Source organism: Lichenostomus cassidix, chromosome 18 (assembly GCF_008360975.1).
Source record: "Lichenostomus cassidix isolate B80296 chromosome 18, HeHo_3.0, whole genome shotgun sequence".
NCBI classification, from domain to species: Eukaryota; Metazoa; Chordata; class Aves; order Passeriformes; family Meliphagidae; genus Lichenostomus; species Lichenostomus cassidix.
The window spans coordinates 6,196,512-6,214,152 of NC_139498.1; the positions used below are offsets into that span (position 1 = coordinate 6,196,512).

The window sequence follows — 17,641 nt, forward strand, 5'->3', positions numbered from 1 at the left end:
AGAGCCTCAGGGTCCTACATCTGTCTCCAAAAGGGGATTTCAGGCCCTTACAGGTTCCTGCTCCTAAATATCCATGCACAAGGGACTCTCTGGACTAACTCATACAAATGCACCACTTTTGTTGATATTATTCTTGCTAAAGAAAGCACAAAAGCCCCAGGCAAGTGAGAAATAACATTTGAAACCCAGGCAACAAGTTACCAGGAAATAATAATGAAAAACCTTTATGGTTTTTAGAGCCAACCTCATTATTTTATCGTGTTCAATTTATGCCTTCTTGGGCTAGTCAAACAGCAGTACCATCCTTAATGTCTTCAGCAGGAGGAAAAATAATCCAGTCACATTTGCTGGACACTTTTTCAAAAGCCTGTGAAGTCTGAGGTGAAAATCTCCCAAGCAGATCAAAATACAGACAGCTGCACTCCTAATTTTAATAATGTTCCACTGTTCACTTGACTGTGTGGATTTTATTTCAAACCAGACGTTGATTTAGGTCACAAATATGCCACAGGTTATGTTCCCTACTCTGACTGACTCCTAGTTCTGCAGTTTACAGTCATTTTGCATTTCCTTGCATAACTTTAAATGTTCAGAATTGGGCAAAAAAGTTAATAAAACCTAGAAAACCTTGAGGATCCTCAAAGGAACAGGAAAAGAAATTCTATCTTAAGATCCTCTCCTGCCAGGGCATGCAGAGAGAAGCACATTCCCACTGATAATCTGCAGGTGTGAACTAATCTTTCCCTGCCCTGAAATGAAGGATGTTAAATGTCATTAACAAAACAGTAATTTATCACAATCTCACTGAATTCACCCGAAGTCCATTTCCAAGGGTTTTAATGAAAATCCATCACATCCTACTTGATGGCCAAAATCCCATCAGATGACAGACTTCCCCTGAGCTAACAAGGAGGATCATGGAATATATTTTCTCTCCATGGCTCCCCCGCTACGTTAAGCTGCTGGGACAACCCTCAGGGTGTCTAGACAAAATCATTTAATAATTGCAGCAATCCAGCAGGTACAAAATAGTTCCTTCCTCCCTAATTGCTTCCCTTTTTCTTCTCTGCTTCCAGGGCCCCTCTGCAGCATCCTGGTGAAGCGGTTTGGCTGCAGGTTTGCAGTGATGCTGGGCGGGCTGCTCAGCGGGCTGGGAATGGTGTCCAGCTCCTTCTGCAGGTCCATCAGCCAGCTGTACCTCACTGCTGGCCTCATCACTGGTACGTACCAGAAAGCAGGGAAACTCAGCTGCTGTGCTGAAGATGGGAAATGGGAGAGCCCCGACTAAGTGGTCACATTTTTCCACTCATCTGTGAAACAGGAGAACTTGACAGCCTCCCAGCACAGCAGGAATCCTTCAGCCACTAGACTTGGCCTTCACACCCCTTTAGCACACACCTCATCCACTCAAGCTTGCTGGGAAATGCTTCTCTCTGGAAAAAAATACAGGTCTCCAGAGGGCAAAATGGAGAAAAAGGATGTCTGTTCTTTTTAGTAGCTTCTCAGCCTTTTGTCTTTCAAGAAGGGAGGGTTTTTTGTTGTTTTTCCATTCTTGGAACAAAATGTGTTGGGATAATGTCCTTCCCAGATTCCCTGGGCTTGTATTTCACCACTCCTAATCTGGGGGAGAATGGAGACGTCTTTTTCTAACAAAAGACCATGTTGGTTTTGAACAGAAGTAACAGATGGGAACTTTTCCTTTCCAAATATTTCTCCTATGTGACTGACGTTCTCTGGTTTTTAATAACACAGAGAAATTAATTCCTTACTCTGGGACCAATCCTGCTGGATCTTGCAAGCTAAGCAGTGGCCACTGCATAGAGAGAAAAACAAGCAACTCCCTAGGCCGTGATGAAAGTGTCAGGAAAGCATCACTGCTTATTGCACATGGTATAAAAACCAAGTTTTTAATGAACAATTCCATAACATCTTTGGGAATTGCAGTGTGTCCGAGATAAATGTAATTTTGGATCAGTATATTTACCATACCCAAGAACACAAATAGTTTAATTTACATACAGTGTCCTTCATCCCTGGTGTGGGGTTTCTGAGTATTAATCAATCCTTGGGGGCTGTGTGGCCTGGCAGGTCAGAAAATGGCAGATATGGCAGAAGTCACCTGTGGGTACACCCTGAATTTGGGCTCTTTTCACCCTTTAGGACAGAGGGATCATGGGCTGTCATTTACTCTTTTATTCTCACCTTTAGGTCTGGGATCATGTTTCAGTTTCCAGGCAGGAGTGACTGTGCTGGGCTACTACTTTGTACGGTGGCGAACACTGGCCAATGCCATAGCCTCCACCGGCATCTCCCTTGGTTTCACGCTGTGGCCACTGCTGTCTCAATACTTGCTGGATGAGATGGGCTGGAGAAACACCTTCCTCATCTTTGGAGGAATACTACTGAACTGCTGTGTTTGTGGAGCCATCATGAGGCCCATTCAGCTGGCATCAGGGTCTCTTCCAGAGTCTGCCAAGCCTGGAGAGGAGCCAGGGAGCAGAGCAGAAGAGGCACAGCTGTCCAATGGAGCATCTCCTCACCACCCCATGCCCCAGCAGCACACCAGAAGGACAAAATGCTTCCAGGTGCTGCAGAAGTACCTGGCTTTTGACATCTTCTGTCAAAACAAAGGTTACCGGATTTACACTATTGGAGTGACCTGGATGATGATGGGGTTTGCCCTACCCCATGTCTACCTTGTGCCTTATGCCATCCACAACGGGGTGGAGGAACGCAAGGCAGCCCTCCTCATCTCCGTCATTGGGTTCATCAACATCTTCATCCGCCCTTTCACAGGGCTGCTCTCGGGACACAGAGTCTTCACAGGGAGACGCATCTACCTGTTCAGCCTGGCTGCACTCCTCTGCGGGCTCAGCAATTTCATCTGTGTCATTTCAGCTGAGTTCAACGTGCTCATCCTCTACTGCGTCATCCTCAGCATAGCCATGAGTGGCATCGGGGCGCTCACCTTCCAGGTGCTGATGGATGTGGTGGAGATGGACAGGTTCTCCAGTGCCCTAGGGCTCTTCACCATCCTGGAGAGCATCACCCTCCTCATCGGGCCGCCGCTCACAGGTGAGAGAGGCTGTGAAAGCTGGCTGGGGGAAAGGTGGTGGTTTGGAAACTCGTGACAAGTATTTGGGAGCATGAAGAAGAGGAATAAGGGAGTTTCCAAATCTATGGTGTAGATGAGTTCAAAGAGAGCAGTGTAAAAGGGAGGGTCAGAAAGGAATGATCAGCCCTTTCTGATAGCTGGAATGTCATTTCTGCAGCTGCATCAAGAGCAGACAGTAAAAAATTACTCACTTGGTAAGTGATCTGATAGGTATGGGAGCAATGACAGCTTTTTTCCAGTGAGTGGCAAGAAGCAGACAGGAATTACTATGAACTCTTTCACCATTTTGCCAGTTTGCATTGTTTTATCCAGGAAGTCTCAAGGAATTGTGAATATCCCATTAAACAAATCAACTGTGTTCAGAATTATTACCAGCCCTACATTATTCAAAAGCCTCATAGTAAAAGCTTCTGTTCAATCTTCTTTCCAAGTCCTGGAGCATATTAATTTTTCTCTGGAGACAAGAAAGGAGCTAGTTATGAACCTCAATTCAATAAATTATTCACAGTTCACTCCAAATGCCACTAAGTGACCTGTTGAAGACACACCTGCTCCTGCAGTACAGCAGCAAATTCAAAAGACTAACAAACAACAAATGTCAACCTGAGCATGTCAGCCTCAGTTCAGGCTTTAGGTCTCTTCACCAGACAATGAATTGTGGCTACTCAGCAGGAAAATTATGTCTGGTTCAATAATGTGATGGAAACGTGCACCATATTTCATAGTACTCCCTGGCATTCACGTGTCAGTCACTTTTCTCAAAGTGCAAAAAAGGTCTTTTTTTCTGATATCTCTGACAGGAGCAGCAGATGGGCAAAACAAAGCACAGTAAAGGCAGCTCCATTTCTGTTTGTAGTCCTAAAATCTGCTACAGAAAAGTGCACTGTGGAAAGAAACATCACCAATCTTTACTGAAAAATACAAGCAAATAAATATTATTCCAGTATTTTCAAGTAAATGAGCAGCCTATGGAAGGCATCATGTATTTGGCCAAAGTATCGCTTTTCCATCTCTAACATTAGTGCTAAATGACTCCCTTGATATCTCATGCTTCTAAATGGTTTATATTGAGGTTACTTAATGTTAGTCATAATCTTGCTGCGCTGTGAATTTCCTTATCCCTCATTACACAGGATTAGAGACAAATGTTCAGTTTAGAGACCTGAGTATGTAAATTTCTGAGCTATTTCTCTATTTAGTAGTTCTGTTTTCTGCCCTAGGATATAACAGGGTCACTCATTCTAAAAGCCAGTGAGTGGCACAGGGGTCCTCTGCTGAGCAAACAAAATGAAGCAGCAGGTTGGGGAATACAATTTCCTTTCTTTCCTGATTTCTCTGTGTATTGAGAAACACTTTCTACAGAAGCAGTAGTATGGTGACTACAAACAAAAAAGCAAACAACCCCTAGAATCTAAAAACTTAACTCACCAGAGAATGCTTTTCTTGTGTATATGGCAGTTTGCTGAATGATTCAGGTTTAACATTCATGTAAATGTATGCCTTTAGTGTGCCTCTTCTCTTTGGCTAAGCAATGGCTTCTATTTCAGGTTTCCTGGTGGACATAACTAGTGATTTCCACTATGTCTTCTACAACTCCAGCTTCTTCCTGATATCAGCTGCATTATTTATGGGGATCAGCTTCTGTGCTCTGGAAAAAAAAAACAAATTGAGAGAGGCTTCCAAAGCACATTTGGACAATCCCCCCAGATATCAATACAGTGAAACATCAAGAGAACCAAAGGCTGAAAGTCAATCCCCTCCAGTAGTCGAGTACATCACGAGCATATGAAAATAAAGAAAAGAAGGGGAAAAAAGAGCAACACAATGAAGTGGTCTGTACAAAGCTACACATGGCCCAGCACTGATGGCAGACAAGATAAAAGCAGTCTGCTTTCCACAGCTGTCATCTTCCTTTTGCACTTCCACTCCATAGGGCTGTGTCAGACACCAAGAGAGCAATCCAGACCACAGGCCCAGCCCAAAACCCAGTGCCAGTCAAGGAGACGAAGCACAAAGTGATCTGAGCTCTCCTAAAGCAAACCATGGGACAACAGTCGTGGCACCCAGCACTGGGAGATAAAAGCTGTGTCAGTTCAATTGAGTTAAGTCACCACCTTTAAGAAGCCACTGGAATTTCACAAGCAAGTTCCAGTTGGAAGCATTGGACAACACCAATTAATGGATAGTTCTTCACGAAGAAGTATTGTTGCCTCATCTGAATATGCAGTTTTGGTGCACAAGCTTCCTGGTTGCTTCCCATGTTGGGGGTGGCAAGACAAACACTTTCCACAGGAAGTGTGTTATTACTTTCCACATCACTAAATATTGAACGAAAGCAGCTGTGTGGGTTGTAAAACTCAGAAAAATCTCTAGAAAGATCAATTGTGTTCTCCTGTATGTGTGTGAAGGATACACGTGAGTTCTTCATGTCCAGGACAGTTTCAAAGCATCAAAGGTTAAACTCCAGAGCATTAAAAAAACCCTAAGCCAAACCACCTAACCTTGGAGATCCTGCTTTGTACAACTTCTGCTCTCTCAAGTGCTGCTTGATAAATCATAAAAGACGATTCATGGCTTACATAAACATACCTCATAACTAGTGGAACCCAACTGGGGCAGGGAGGGAGACAGCAAAGGTGATATTAGACCTAAAAATAAGCGTATATATCCTTTTATGGGGCCAAATTCAAAGCAACTGTAGTTTCCCTTTGTGGAGATCAATTCAGCTCTTTAGACTTTTGAACCTAATTAGACCAGCATTCTCACTATAGAGAACTTTGTACAAACATAACTTATAGTTCGTATAAACACAAGCAGAATTTACAAAGAAATCTGTGGGGAAAGCACACTGAGAAAAGCCAGTGTTGAGACTTTCCTATCCACACAGCCTCAACTGTAAGTGGCTTTTCCTGCCACATTCCCAGAATTTAGGCTTGTCACTGCACAGACAATGGCTGCAGCAGCCTCAGCATCAGCTCAAGATGCAAACTGTTCATATTCTGCATTATTCCTAATATGACAGAAGCAGATAACAGCTCACAAAGCATGCAGATGAAGATAACCCAATGCATCAGAACCATCAAAAAGATGGAAGCACAAAATGGGAGTGAAATGGAAGTAACAGCTTTCAACAGAAGTGCAGTGCCTGTCTAAGAACTGTTATATCAAACTCAACTGCAGTGCTTTTCTGGAGAACTGTCCTATCAAATTCCTAGTGACAAACCCACAGTTTGTCCAGCTCCCCAGACAAAATGAACAAACCAACCAAAAAAACCCCACTCTGGATGAAACCACTGGAAAACTGACGCCAAGATCTTCAGAGACTATGATGGCTTCACAGCTGGCTTGGACATGGAAGAGGCATCAGCCCTTCAGAATGGTTCCTAATCCCACAGCTCAGTATCTTCTCCCATACTGCCCTGGGATTGTGGAACCAGGAAGATTTGTATTTCCTGGTCAAACCTATACTTAAATAAGATGCTTAGTGGGAGATATACATTTCTAATCCCTCATCACATGTGTTTATTAACTTATGTAATGCTTACATGGTCCATAACTACGAAGTAAACAGGGACTGGTGCTTCTCAGCTTACCAAAACAGACTGCTGTACACTCCTAGGAAAATGAGAGAGCTTTCTCCCTCTCAAAAAAGCAATGAAAAGGGATTATGTCCCAAATCTCGTCTAGCTATTGCAAATAAACAGCTAAGCAGCTGAACAGATTGTCATTTTCTCTGTGTGTAATTCTTGAATTTTAAATTCTGTTCACCTTTCTACATTCCCTTTTCTCAGACCATTAAACTCTACAGCCAATATTGGGTGAGTAAATGTAGTTCTTACAAACAGAAGTAATTGCATTTTTCCTTTTTAAACACAATTTCCCTCTCCCCCCTTTATTAGTCCCAACAGTGCTTTGTTTGTATGGCCTAGCTCCCTGTGTTTGCTTTCTCTCCTCCTGTTTTCCCACATTACTCATTCACCTTCTATTTAATGACAGATGTGGCTTTAAAGTATATCAACACTTACCACTTACAAAGGCACACATTAAAAGAGATTTCTCACTGCAGTAGCAAAACATTATTATATAAACAGTCTGTAGCACCTTTGCTGATCGCTTTCAGTTATATAGATACTCAAATATGCAGATATATATAGAGACATAAATATGTATTGACTTCAGTTGATAATTATGCTAAGAGCTGAAGTTACTAGCACTTAGCCTGGTTTAAACTTTTATACCAGGTAGAAATAAATACCTTCCCTTTCGTGTTCTATGTCTTTCCACACCATACAATGTTAAAATACTTAGCATTACTGCATTCAGTGCAGCTTCTTTGCTCATCCTTCTATGTAATGTGGCCATGGGCAGATATTTCAGTGCTCCCAGCTGTGTGGGTTATCAGCCCACCACTCCTGTCACTGGTGCCATGTATTTGGCGGATCAGCCCATGACTAATTTGTTTGATATGAAAATCAATTGTATTTGAGATAACAAAAAAAAACAACACGTTCTCACGTCCTGTTCCTTGCCTTATCCACACAACATCCATGCATGTACTTGCTTCAATAAAAACACAACGAAAGTACAAATTTCTGCAGAGTCCACTCCCACAGTTTATGATGTTTATTAACCTTTACCTTGTGTATTTACACTACACGAACCTTAATTGAACCCTCTTGCAGCACATAAAATTGCACTGAGCTGTTATTCAGAACAAGGGAATTGCTCTGCTCTGTGCCCAGACCATTGTACAGCCAAGGTGGAATCACCTGCTGCTCTTTTAATTCACTCCTTGGCTTTGTTTGATTTTTTTCCCCAAGTAATTTACCTCACTGTGAACGTATTGTGCCCTGTATTTACCTTTTTTCCCTCAGCTTCGTGAGTTGCAATCCCGTTACTTAAACTGAAGCTGATCCAGCAGCAGCACTACCACAAGCACAGCAGCATTGGGATTGTGCAGGAAAGCATACACAGGGGTGAAAATTCTTAAATTAAGTAATCAGTGGGGAAAGGTCACGTGAAAATTCCTAAAGTAAGTAATCAGTGGGGAAAGGTCAGCTACTTCACAGAACAAAGCATTTAAACAGCAAAGCTTTGCCGTATAACGAGGCACAGTCAAATATCTCGACACAGGCTAATTTATTTTTATATATATGTATATATTATATATTTATATATAAAATATGTTGTTGTACATAATTATTTATAGAGAGCAGGAGGAGGAGTCTACCCGCCCCTCACGCCCACAAGATGGCGGCCGTTCCCGCCCCGCCTGAGGGGAGCCGTTCCCGCCTCTCCCGCCCACAAGATGGCGGCGAGCAAGCTGTTGTCACCGAGCTGAGGCGGCTGGTTCGTCCCCATCGCTCGGGACGCTCGGTCTCTGAGCCCACGCTGCCCCGGCGGAACGGGCAGCCCGGCGCGCTGTGCCGCGATGGAGATGGGTCGGCTGGAGTACCTGCAGGCGCTCGTCACCGAGTTCCAGGTGACGGACAGCACAGGTAACAGCACCGCCGCTCGCTCGCCCTCTCCGTGCCGAGCGTTTCCTCACACCCCCGATTTGCCTTGCAGAGGCCAAGGAGCAGGTGCTGGCGAACCTGGCCAACTTCGCCTACGATCCCGGCAACTACGAGTACCTGCGGCAGCTGCAGGTGCTGGACCTGTTCCTCGATATGCTCACGGAGGACAGCGAGACCCTGGTGGAGTTCGCCATGGGTAAGGCTGCCCCGAGCTCCCTCGGCTGTCACCGCCTTGGGGACACTGCGCTTGGTGCTTAATCCGCCCCAAATTCACGCAGGGCTCCAAAAACAAACCCACATTTGTGCTGATGTAGTTATATTCTGATTTCGTGCAGAGTGTGTGGCATGGGAGGGAAGCCAGAGGTCATGTGTCTTCACTGTCTGGAAAGGATTTTGGATTTTTTTTCCAAAACACTAGCTGATTAAGTTTTTATTGAAATCTCTCCTATAGATAACAGTCATTAATATATAGATTTTGCCAGCTATGTTGTACAGATCCATGTAACCATGCTACTGTTGGCAACTGGTCTTCTACAATACTTTTTAATAAATCCTCTGAGGATTTACCATGATTTTTCATGGTCTGAGCATACGCTAAGGGGCCAGATCCTGTGAGTGGTTCTATGAGATGACAATAAATATATTTGATTTTTAAGGTTTGTGGCTGCCTCTCAAAGTCTCAAGTTTCAAACATTCTGTGTTTCTTGGCTTCTAACTCAGTTATCTCTATTATCTGGCTTTCTAAAGCATTGCAATAAACTGTTGGCTTGTGTTCCATAAGGGATGAGTGATCCTGGAATCATTCTGTGGAAGCAGTTATGTGCAGCAGTAACAGTGCCCTCTAATGACACACGGGAGGAGGCATAGGCTGGTGGAAAATCTGGAAAGAATCAGCAACACAGGCTAGGGAACCGCTAAGGATTTTCCAACTGAACAGAAGATTTGGATGTTAAAAACAGGAGGAGCAGTGAATTTGTATCACCTCACTTTTCTCTGGCTGTTCCAGGTGGTCTTTGCAACCTGTGCCTGGATAAAACAAACAAAGAGTACATCCTGGAGGCCAATGGTGTGGAGCCCATCATCAACTGCCTGTCCAGCTCCAACGAGGAGACCGTGGTGTCGGCAGTGACCACGCTGATGTTCCTGACCACGCCAAGATCACGAGCACAGACCACGGCGCTGCCTGTGGTGGAGTGCATGCTCCGCTTCTCCCTCTCGGCCAACACGCGCCTCAGCAACCTGGCATCCATCTTCCTGCAGGATTACTGCAGCCCTCTGCAGGTGGAGGAGGCCAGGAACCTCAGCAAGCACACGGCAGTGGGGATTCCTCTGCCCAAGGACTGAGGAATATAAGGCTGAGGAGAGGAAAACCTCCTGCTGTTCTCGCTGTCTGCTCCACAGGTCCAGAGCAGCAGTAAAGAGGGGAGTTGGTCCCACCAGTGCTGGGGCTTAGTTAACAGAGAGGATGGAACAGCACTACCATGGCAGCTGGGCCAAGCACACAGCTAAGCCTGCAAGCAAATATTTAAAATAAAGCAGGTCATGGCTGTTGGAGAACACTTTGCCAAGTGCAGCTCAGCACCCAGCTTGCACAAATAACCCTTCTCCATAACGAGGGGTTTTCTGCTCGGGTTATTGGGCAGAATTAGATCCACTCCAGTTCCTGGCTGGTTGTGCTGCAGCTCTCCCCTTCAGTGTCAGTGACAACTGACACTGAGTGTCAACTCAAATGCTTTGAAATGTCGCAGAAATTTATTCCTTCTGCAGAGAGAGTTTTCCTGCCCTAGCAGTTCACAATCTCTCCATCCCTGTGGCACTAGTTGTGCCATCCTCTGATCATGGCACAGGCAGCCAGCTGGGGAATCACTGCACAGGGCAGGCTGTAACTACCCTATAAATGAAGTGGAAAGTTTTTCTTTCATTACCACTGCTGAGAAAGGTGAAGACAAAAAAAAAGGGGGAGCTCATCACAGTATGGCTCATGAGAACCATTGTCTCATAAAAGCTTCTCTTAATAAAACATTAACTTAAATGCTGTGTAATCAGTTCTGTGTGAGCTCATGAATATTTTTCTCCAGCACTTGCAGCCTTTGCCCACTCTTGCTCAAGCACATGGGCCAGAAACTGAAGCCAGCTCAGTCTCTTTTCATTATCAGCCAATGAGGCAAGAGAAAACCCAAGAGACAGGGTGACTCAACACATAAAAGGTTTGCCTATGGAGCCCAGTGCTCCCCGACAGACACCCACACTGGATCTGCTCAAGTTTCAGAGCTTTCCTTCTTCCTCTTTTTCCCTCCCCTCCGCCCCCAGACAGCACAAACCAAACAGGAGTGAGGTTAAACACACACAAAAATCCAACTGCAGCTGCTTGTAGTTTATAGTTTCTCCAACAGAGATGAACTGAGTGCAGAGCAATCATCCAGAAACCTGGAGCACCACGTCGGACAGGAGCAGCTCATTTCTTGCTACAACTGACCCCCACAGTGACAGTGCCTCCTGGGCATGGCAGGGGATGGGCTGGCTGTTCCCTGGCAGTGGGAAGAGCACAGCATCCCCTTCCTGCACTAGTGCCTGCGCTTGCTTTCCAGGATGGCCTTCCAGTCGTCAGCCCAGGAGTGCAGGCGCCGGCGCGGGGCTGGCAGCTGGATGTGCCTGTTGTGACAGCAGGTGAACAGGATGTGCTCCCAGCTCGGATTTGGCTCTGCACCTATGGGGAAGGGGGAAAAGCTGGGATCAGCTGTGGGGTGGCTCCCCAGCCAACAGCCAGCTGTGGAAATGCTGTTCAAACCTTGGATGGTGTCCTTGTCATCAAACAGCAGGTCAGCAGCCACCACGGTCTTGTCTCGGGTCAGAATAATCCGCTCCACAAACTCGGGGCCCAAGTGTTTCTCTACCCACTTATACTGCAGAGACAAGGAACAGGAGAAAATCGCACTGAGCTCTCAGTCTGCATATCACCCATGCCAGACCAGCCCTAATACAGCAGTTTTTCCCCCTGTAAACATGTATATATGTCTAGGAATCCCCACATGGAGGCTGGCTGGGGCCCAGGACGCTGATTTAACCTGTTTGTGTGACAGCCTTCACTCAGCACTGCCCTGGCCATGCCCAACTGCTGAATTCGTGCAGCACTGGCTGCTTGCCCAGAGCACATGGATTGAGCCCATCTGAGTCATTCCAGTGACCAAAGTCTCCCTTCCATTCTCGTGCCACTGGCAAACAGGACTCATTCCAACACAACAGCCTCCTCAGCTCAGCACATCTTTTGGGACAGATGGATATCTCAGGCTCCAGATTTAGGTTGAAGTAGATTTTGTTGGTTGATGGTTCTCCAGTGTGGAATGCCCTGGGAATACCCCATCCCTGTGGGCTGCACTACAACGGTCCCTTTGCTGTCACCTGCTGACACAGCTGGCCCCAGCCCAGCCCCAAGAGCCCAGGACTCACATGCTCCACGTTAATTCTGGCACCATGTGGCACTCAGAGATTCCCTGTCCTGAGTTACTGCTCGGTGTGTGGGCAGCTGTCCCTCAGACAGGGATTGAGGCAAGCCTGGCAGCCAGAGCAGCTACTGTCTTTATAAAGGAATAGCTCCAGCTTGGGTAGTAGGAAACAGCAAGGCCTTGCAAAAGCAGCATTAAACCCACTAAAATAAATTCTCTCCCACCTTTTCCACGATGCAGTGCTCGTATTTCTTGAGAGGACTCGTGCAAATGAAGACTTCAGTGCTGAAAAGAAACAGCTTTTGTTAGCAAGCCAGGGGAAGTGTGTAAGGTTGTGGAAAAGGGCTGCAGGGTGCAAAGTGTCCTTACTCCTTCATGTGGAGCATCTCTTGCACAGCTTCCAGGGCTCCTGGAATTGGATCCAAGTCTAGGAAGAAGCCAGGTGACTCATAAACACTGGCTACCTTGGCCTGCAGGAGACAGAGGACAATGAGCAGTGGCTGTGCTCTGTCACAGCACTCTCCAGTCACCCCTGTGTAACAGCCTGGTGCTTCCCCTCAGGAGTGGATTATAAAATTTCTCACCTTTTGGGTTCTGAGAAAGGTCCAGCTTGGACACACAAGAAGGAGAAATCACTTTCTGGTGGCTCATGAGGAGGCAGAGCTGCCCTGGCCTGGCTTTGCTCCACAACCAGCCCTGACACACACAAGTTTCTGGAGGCTGAGGGAGGTAGAGCTCCCACCCTTCCCAGCTGATCTCTCAACTGACTCTGGTGAAAACCAAAGGAACAAGTTGGAATCTTCTCCTCCTCTGTCACATTTGGCGCTGGGAATGCTCCATGTCTTTGCCACTTTTTATGATTTTCAATCACCCACTTAAAATATTGTTGAAGGAGCAGACCTTGGCTCCAGCCTGGACAGAGCTGTTCCCCTGAGGTAACAAGCTGGTGCAAAGTCTGCTCCAAAGAGCCTGACTGCAGCAGGAAGTTCAGGATCCCTGTGCTTCCCCAAGAACCTTTGGCTCGGTGGGGTGACCTGTGCATGCTGTGAGCCCCATCTGGGCTGGGTTTGGAGCTGCTGTGTGCTGAGCTCTGCAAATAAGGGCTTTATCCCTTTCGTGTCTGCACCTGCTCTTGGTGTAAGAGCATCCCACCTTCCATACAGGCATGTGGGATGCCACAGGGAGGGGAAATTAATGATAAACAAATGGTAAAAGAGGTTAGCTCTAAAGGTAGAATCATTTTAAAGTGAGTGTAAATGGGAAAGAAAAAAGGTTACTGGAGGAGCAATGTTATCCCAGGCTAATGTAGCCAAAAATGGGACAAAATGGTATTTAATATGATACAGAACAGTGGCACCTTTAATCAATAAAAGAAAGAGTAGTATTTCCAGGGCAATTTCCAGGTAGGACTGTCCTTCCAGTCCCTTTTTTTTCTTAATTTACTGGTAAGACATTTTCACACCTTTTATTATTAGGAAATTTACTGGTTTGAATCCAGCTCTGGTTAGTTAATTTTAAGGATTGCTCCCTGGTGACTGTTCAGTGGCCTGTGTTACATTATAAAATGAGAATGTTTCAGAGCAGGTCACAGCTGATAGGTTTTGCCCTTCTTTATCCCACATCCCATCATGGCAAAGGACCTGCAGCAGCACCGAGGGCTGAGGCCTCTTTCAGGCCTAAGTTTCATCCTCAGACAGAGAGGTTGAGCTTCCAATATCTCTTTACCCTGAGACACACAGATCTTACCTTCCCTGGAGTTACACAGTGAACTTCTGAGGTGTCAAAGCACTGTTTTTCCACAAGTATTAATGTCATACATTCCCATGCCACTGAACAGTTTGGGAAACTTAATTCTTGTTAAGTATTCTTCAAAGGCAGGCTGCAGCCTTTGTTTGGAGATTGTACAAGGTTGCTTCAGAGTCCAGCTGAAGGTATCCTTGCCCTACATCACCAGTGGAACATCAACATCAAACCCATTTCAATTAAGCAGCAGTGAGGAGGAGTCAGCACTAAACCAGACTCCCAGATCCTGGAGCTCACTCAGTTATCACCACCTACAAATACTCATAAATCAACAGCCAGAAATTTGGAAGCACTGCCTGATTTCACACGCAGATCAGAAGAGGCTAAGGAGGCTGTCTAGGTGCAGACGTGGCAATCAGTTCTGTCCAGATCTCTGTTTCCATGTAAAGTCTCCCTGATCCCAGCAACAATTCCCTGGAGCTCTTCCCAAGGAGACTGAATTACAGACTTGGGGTTTGTGTCTGAAAGCTCTTTTATCCTACAGCAAGACACCAGAAACTGGCAACTTTCCACCACGTCACAAAAAGTCTGACTTTGCTGGAGAAAGAAATTTGATTTGATGACTCTTGGAACCAAAAGCCATTTCCTCTCATAAAAAAAAGTGACTAGAAAAAGAAAGTAAAACCATTTTTGTTCCTCATATTCATGCCAATGCTGAACGTTTCCTTTTAAATTTCATTAGCAAGATAACAACTTGGATACAGAACTGGAGGGACTACATTTGTCTCTAAGCTTTTCCATTTGCAGGACTTAAAAATAATTCTAGGCACTTTTGCCACTGGTGGAGGTGTTGAATCTTTTTTTTTTTTTTTTAACAATTTGGGGCCTGGAAACAGGGAGATAAATCCCCACCAATGAAACAGCCACACAAACAGGAGGGCAGATAGGCAAGCACAGTGAAAAAAGTCTTAAACAAAACAAAATGGATTAGAAGTCCCTCTAAGTAAAATGGAATGGATTTAGGACATCAAATTATTGATGGACTTGCAATCATAACAGAAACAAAACCCCAAGTAATGGTTCAAGGGGCAGCTGCTCAGCACCAACAAAGCATAAACAGCACTCAGGAAGAGGTGATGCATAAGTCATCACCAAAGCACTTCCCAGCCTCTGTCATGAGAATATTCCACACCCTGGAAGTTCATGGACAGACACAGCCGACACCTGCCACAAAGAGCCTGGTGTCCAGCTGAGTCCCTGGTGCCCAGCTGATCCCCTCCTTTCAGCACTGACAAACTGCAGGCTCAGTTTCCTGCACACCCTGGCACAGGATGGACAAATTTCCCTGTGTGGGCTGCTGGTTCCTGCCAAAGCTTTCCCTGCAGCTGGAGGCAAGGAGAGACTTTCCACAGGGATTCTCCTGCCCCACGGACACCCTGTACAGCCATGGCAGAACAAACAAGGGCTCTGGTTTTAAACTAATGTATGGTATTTACATAAAACCCAAAGGAGCCTCAAATCTTTAAAACTTTATTGTTCTGCCAAACATAACTAAACCAGCCTGGAGCTGCAGGGATTACTGAAGGAGACAGACACACTGCACAGCTCCATAAAGTTCATTTCCTTAGGAAGCCAGGCTAGAACAGCAAGATAAGAGCTTTCTGCCACTGCTGGTGTGCGTGGGATTCAAACCAGTTATCTGGTTATTTCATTGCCACACCTAAGGTCTGGGGAGGAACAGGATGAGCATGAAGCAGATTAGGGAATGGGGATGCCAGAAATAGAACAAAGCACAATTTTCTGGATAGATCAGATTGTAGACCTTCCGAAAAAGGAACAAATAAAAAGTCATGACCCCTTAAATTATCTGAAACTATTTTTTGTCCATGGGACTCATTTAAGGAATACCTTTCCAAACAATAAATCATGTTTGTTTATGTAAAAAAATAACCAAATTCATGCCTACTCACTGTATTTACAGGTTTCTGATTCCAGGAAATTTTGACCAATAGTCATTGATCAGAGCTGGGGCATTTGGAGCCTGTGGAAATGCTGAGTGGATACAGCACTCCTGCCCCATACCCTGGAGCCTTTACCTTGGTATGGAACGGGAGTGAAATAAATGTGAATTGTCATTTCTTAGCAGTAAAAAAGCCCCAGGCTCAGTATAGGATCTTAAAATGAGCAATGAACTTCTCAGGGAAAGTGTTCAGCACAGCCTGGATCAGCAGTTTCCTTACAGAGTCCTCGACTGTCCTGCAGTGACCAGAAGGAAGGATGAAATCTGGATTCACACTATTTGTAATTCTGTGTTTCGTGCAGCCTTATTTCTGTAGTGATAATCAGTGACTTCTTCCAGGAGAATGTGGGAATTCTGTCATCAAACCATTCATTGTAACATCTTCACTTTGCTCTTTACCTACTCCTGTTCTTCCTCTTGCTGTGCAGCAGAGTAATAACTCAGCCAAAGCTCCCTGAGCACTCTGCACTTGTTCACATGGCTCCACAGCAGGACAAGAACTATAAATGTTTTATCTGGGTTTGTACAGAATGAAGTTCTGTATCCATGTTTCCTCAGCGTGCCCTGACAAGCAGAGTGCACGGCAGGTAAAAGATCAGGAACAGCAGGAGAAAGCTGCTGGAACACCCTCCATCCATGCAAACTGCTACCATTTTTAATGTTTGCTAATGGCTGAATGAGTAAGAGAGGTTTGCAAGGCAAAATTACAAACAGTGTGAATCTAGACTTCACCCTTCCTTCTGGTCACTGCAAGAGAATCGAGGACTCTGTAAGGAAACATAACAGATGCTGATCCAGGCATGTTCTCTGAGAAGTTCATTACTCATTTTAAGATCCTCTACTGAGCCTGGGGGGTTTTTACTGCTAAGAAATGACAATTCACATTCATTTCCCTCCTGTTCTACAGCGAGGTACAGGCTCCTGCAGCTGGCTGATAGACAGGAGTGTGAATCCCGTCAGCACTTCCACAGGCTCCAAACTGCCTGAGCTCTGATCGATGACTATTGATGGTCAAAATTTCCTGGAACTAGGAAGTTGTAAATATAGTGAGTAGGCATGAATTTGGTTATTTTTTTACATAAACAAACATGATTTATTGTTTAAAAAGGGATGCCTTAAGCAATCCCATTTAGGTATACACGGACAAAAAAACCCTACAGGTAATTTAAGGGTTTAAAAAAATCTCAGCAGTCCCATGCTGCTGTTTGCCCAGCCCGGTGGGCAGGCAGAGCTCTCCCAGCGGGGAGGGGAAGGTGTGTTGGCACTCACCGCCAGGTCCTCCCGCAGGCTGCAGTATTGCTCCCGCACCGAGAACCCCCTGCGCTCCGCCAGCTCCACGCGCGGCTCCGCCGGGAAGCGAGCGCGGAACTCCCGCAGCACCGCGCCCTCGAAATCGGCCAGCACCCCGTCCATGTCCACCAGCACCCGCAGCGGTCCTGCCGCGCTGCCCATCCCGGTCCCGATCCCGATGCCGGTCCCGGCTCTCCGCTCTCGGCACACGCGGCCGCAGCGCCCCCGGCTCAGCACAGGAGGGCATCATGAATATGCATCGCTATATGAATATTCATGACGGGGCGGGGCGAGCCCTGCGTGGGAACAAGGGTGAGCCCCAGCAGGAAGACAGGAAAAGCCCATAAAAGCCACCGCCCCGACACCCCGACCCCAGCGGTGACAGGGATGCTGCTGCCACATTCCCAGGATAGGGAGAGCGAAGGGCATGGAGCCCCAGCAGCCCTAAAGCAGCATTAACAAGTTCCCCAGGGCGTGGGGCTTGCAAAGGAAACATTAATTTGGTTATTCCCCA

At 46.0% G+C, this 17,641-nt stretch overlaps 3 protein-coding genes and 1 long non-coding RNA gene across 4 annotated transcripts in view; 2 read left to right on the top strand and 2 right to left on the bottom strand.

Moving 5' to 3' along the window:
• SLC16A5 (solute carrier family 16 member 5) overlaps positions 1 to 6,837 on the top strand; it is a 9,177-nt gene extending 2,340 nt beyond the window's left edge. The window contains exons 2-4 of the mRNA XM_085077720.1: positions 1,077 to 1,220; positions 2,209 to 3,075; positions 4,663 to 6,837. Of these exons, the coding sequence (XP_084933846.1) occupies positions 1,077 to 1,220; positions 2,209 to 3,075; positions 4,663 to 4,904 (1,253 nt within the window). The 3' untranslated portion in view covers positions 4,905 to 6,837. The remainder of the gene's footprint in view (positions 1 to 1,076; positions 1,221 to 2,208; positions 3,076 to 4,662) is intronic.
• The window catches only part of LOC146429565 (uncharacterized), a 22,838-nt gene extending 14,576 nt beyond the window's left edge, over positions 1 to 8,262 (bottom strand). Inside the window, exons 1-2 of the long non-coding RNA XR_014855600.1 lie at positions 7,976 to 8,262; positions 4,544 to 4,763 (exon numbers count right to left, since the gene is read on the bottom strand). This is a non-coding gene — a long non-coding RNA (uncharacterized LOC146429565). The remainder of the gene's footprint in view (positions 1 to 4,543; positions 4,764 to 7,975) is intronic.
• A 146-nt stretch (positions 8,263 to 8,408) lies between these two features.
• Positions 8,409 to 10,673, top strand: ARMC7 (armadillo repeat containing 7). Its single transcript, XM_085077725.1, has 3 exons — positions 8,409 to 8,613; positions 8,684 to 8,827; positions 9,638 to 10,673. The coding sequence occupies exons 1-3, from the start codon at positions 8,547 to 8,549 to the stop codon at positions 9,973 to 9,975; spliced, it is 549 nt and encodes a 182-aa protein (XP_084933851.1). The 5' UTR covers positions 8,409 to 8,546; the 3' UTR covers positions 9,976 to 10,673.
• Positions 10,674 to 10,984: 311 nt separating this feature from the next.
• Positions 10,985 to 17,480, bottom strand: NT5C (5', 3'-nucleotidase, cytosolic). Its single transcript, XM_085077724.1, has 5 exons — positions 17,107 to 17,480; positions 12,444 to 12,544; positions 12,299 to 12,359; positions 11,420 to 11,534; positions 10,985 to 11,338 (listed from the first exon to the last, which is right to left on the bottom strand). Exons 1-5 carry the CDS (start codon positions 17,287 to 17,289, stop codon positions 11,196 to 11,198), a joined length of 603 nt encoding a protein of 200 aa, XP_084933850.1. The 5' UTR covers positions 17,290 to 17,480; the 3' UTR covers positions 10,985 to 11,195.
• Between the last annotated feature and the right edge of the window lie 161 nt (positions 17,481 to 17,641).

Excerpts from the sequence above, each read along its gene's own strand:
- ARMC7 (XM_085077725.1), top strand. The coding sequence starts at position 8,547 with ATGGAGATGGGTCGGCTGGAGTACCTGCAGGCGCTCGTCACCGAGTTC. Across the intron at positions 8,614-8,683 it reads CCAGGTGACGGACAGCACAG|AGGCCAAGGAGCAGGTGCTG; the intron begins GTAACAGCACCG and ends TTTGCCTTGCAG. Across the intron at positions 8,828-9,637 it reads CCTGGTGGAGTTCGCCATGG|GTGGTCTTTGCAACCTGTGC; the intron begins GTAAGGCTGCCC and ends TGGCTGTTCCAG.
- NT5C (XM_085077724.1), bottom strand. The coding sequence starts at position 17,289 with ATGGGCAGCGCGGCAGGACCGCTGCGGGTGCTGGTGGACATGGACGGG. Across the intron at positions 11,535-12,298 it reads AGCACTGCATCGTGGAAAAG|TATAAGTGGGTAGAGAAACA; the intron begins GTGGGAGAGAAT and ends TTGTCTCTGCAG. Across the intron at positions 11,339-11,419 it reads TGACAAGGACACCATCCAAG|GTGCAGAGCCAAATCCGAGC; the intron begins GTTTGAACAGCA and ends CCTTCCCCATAG.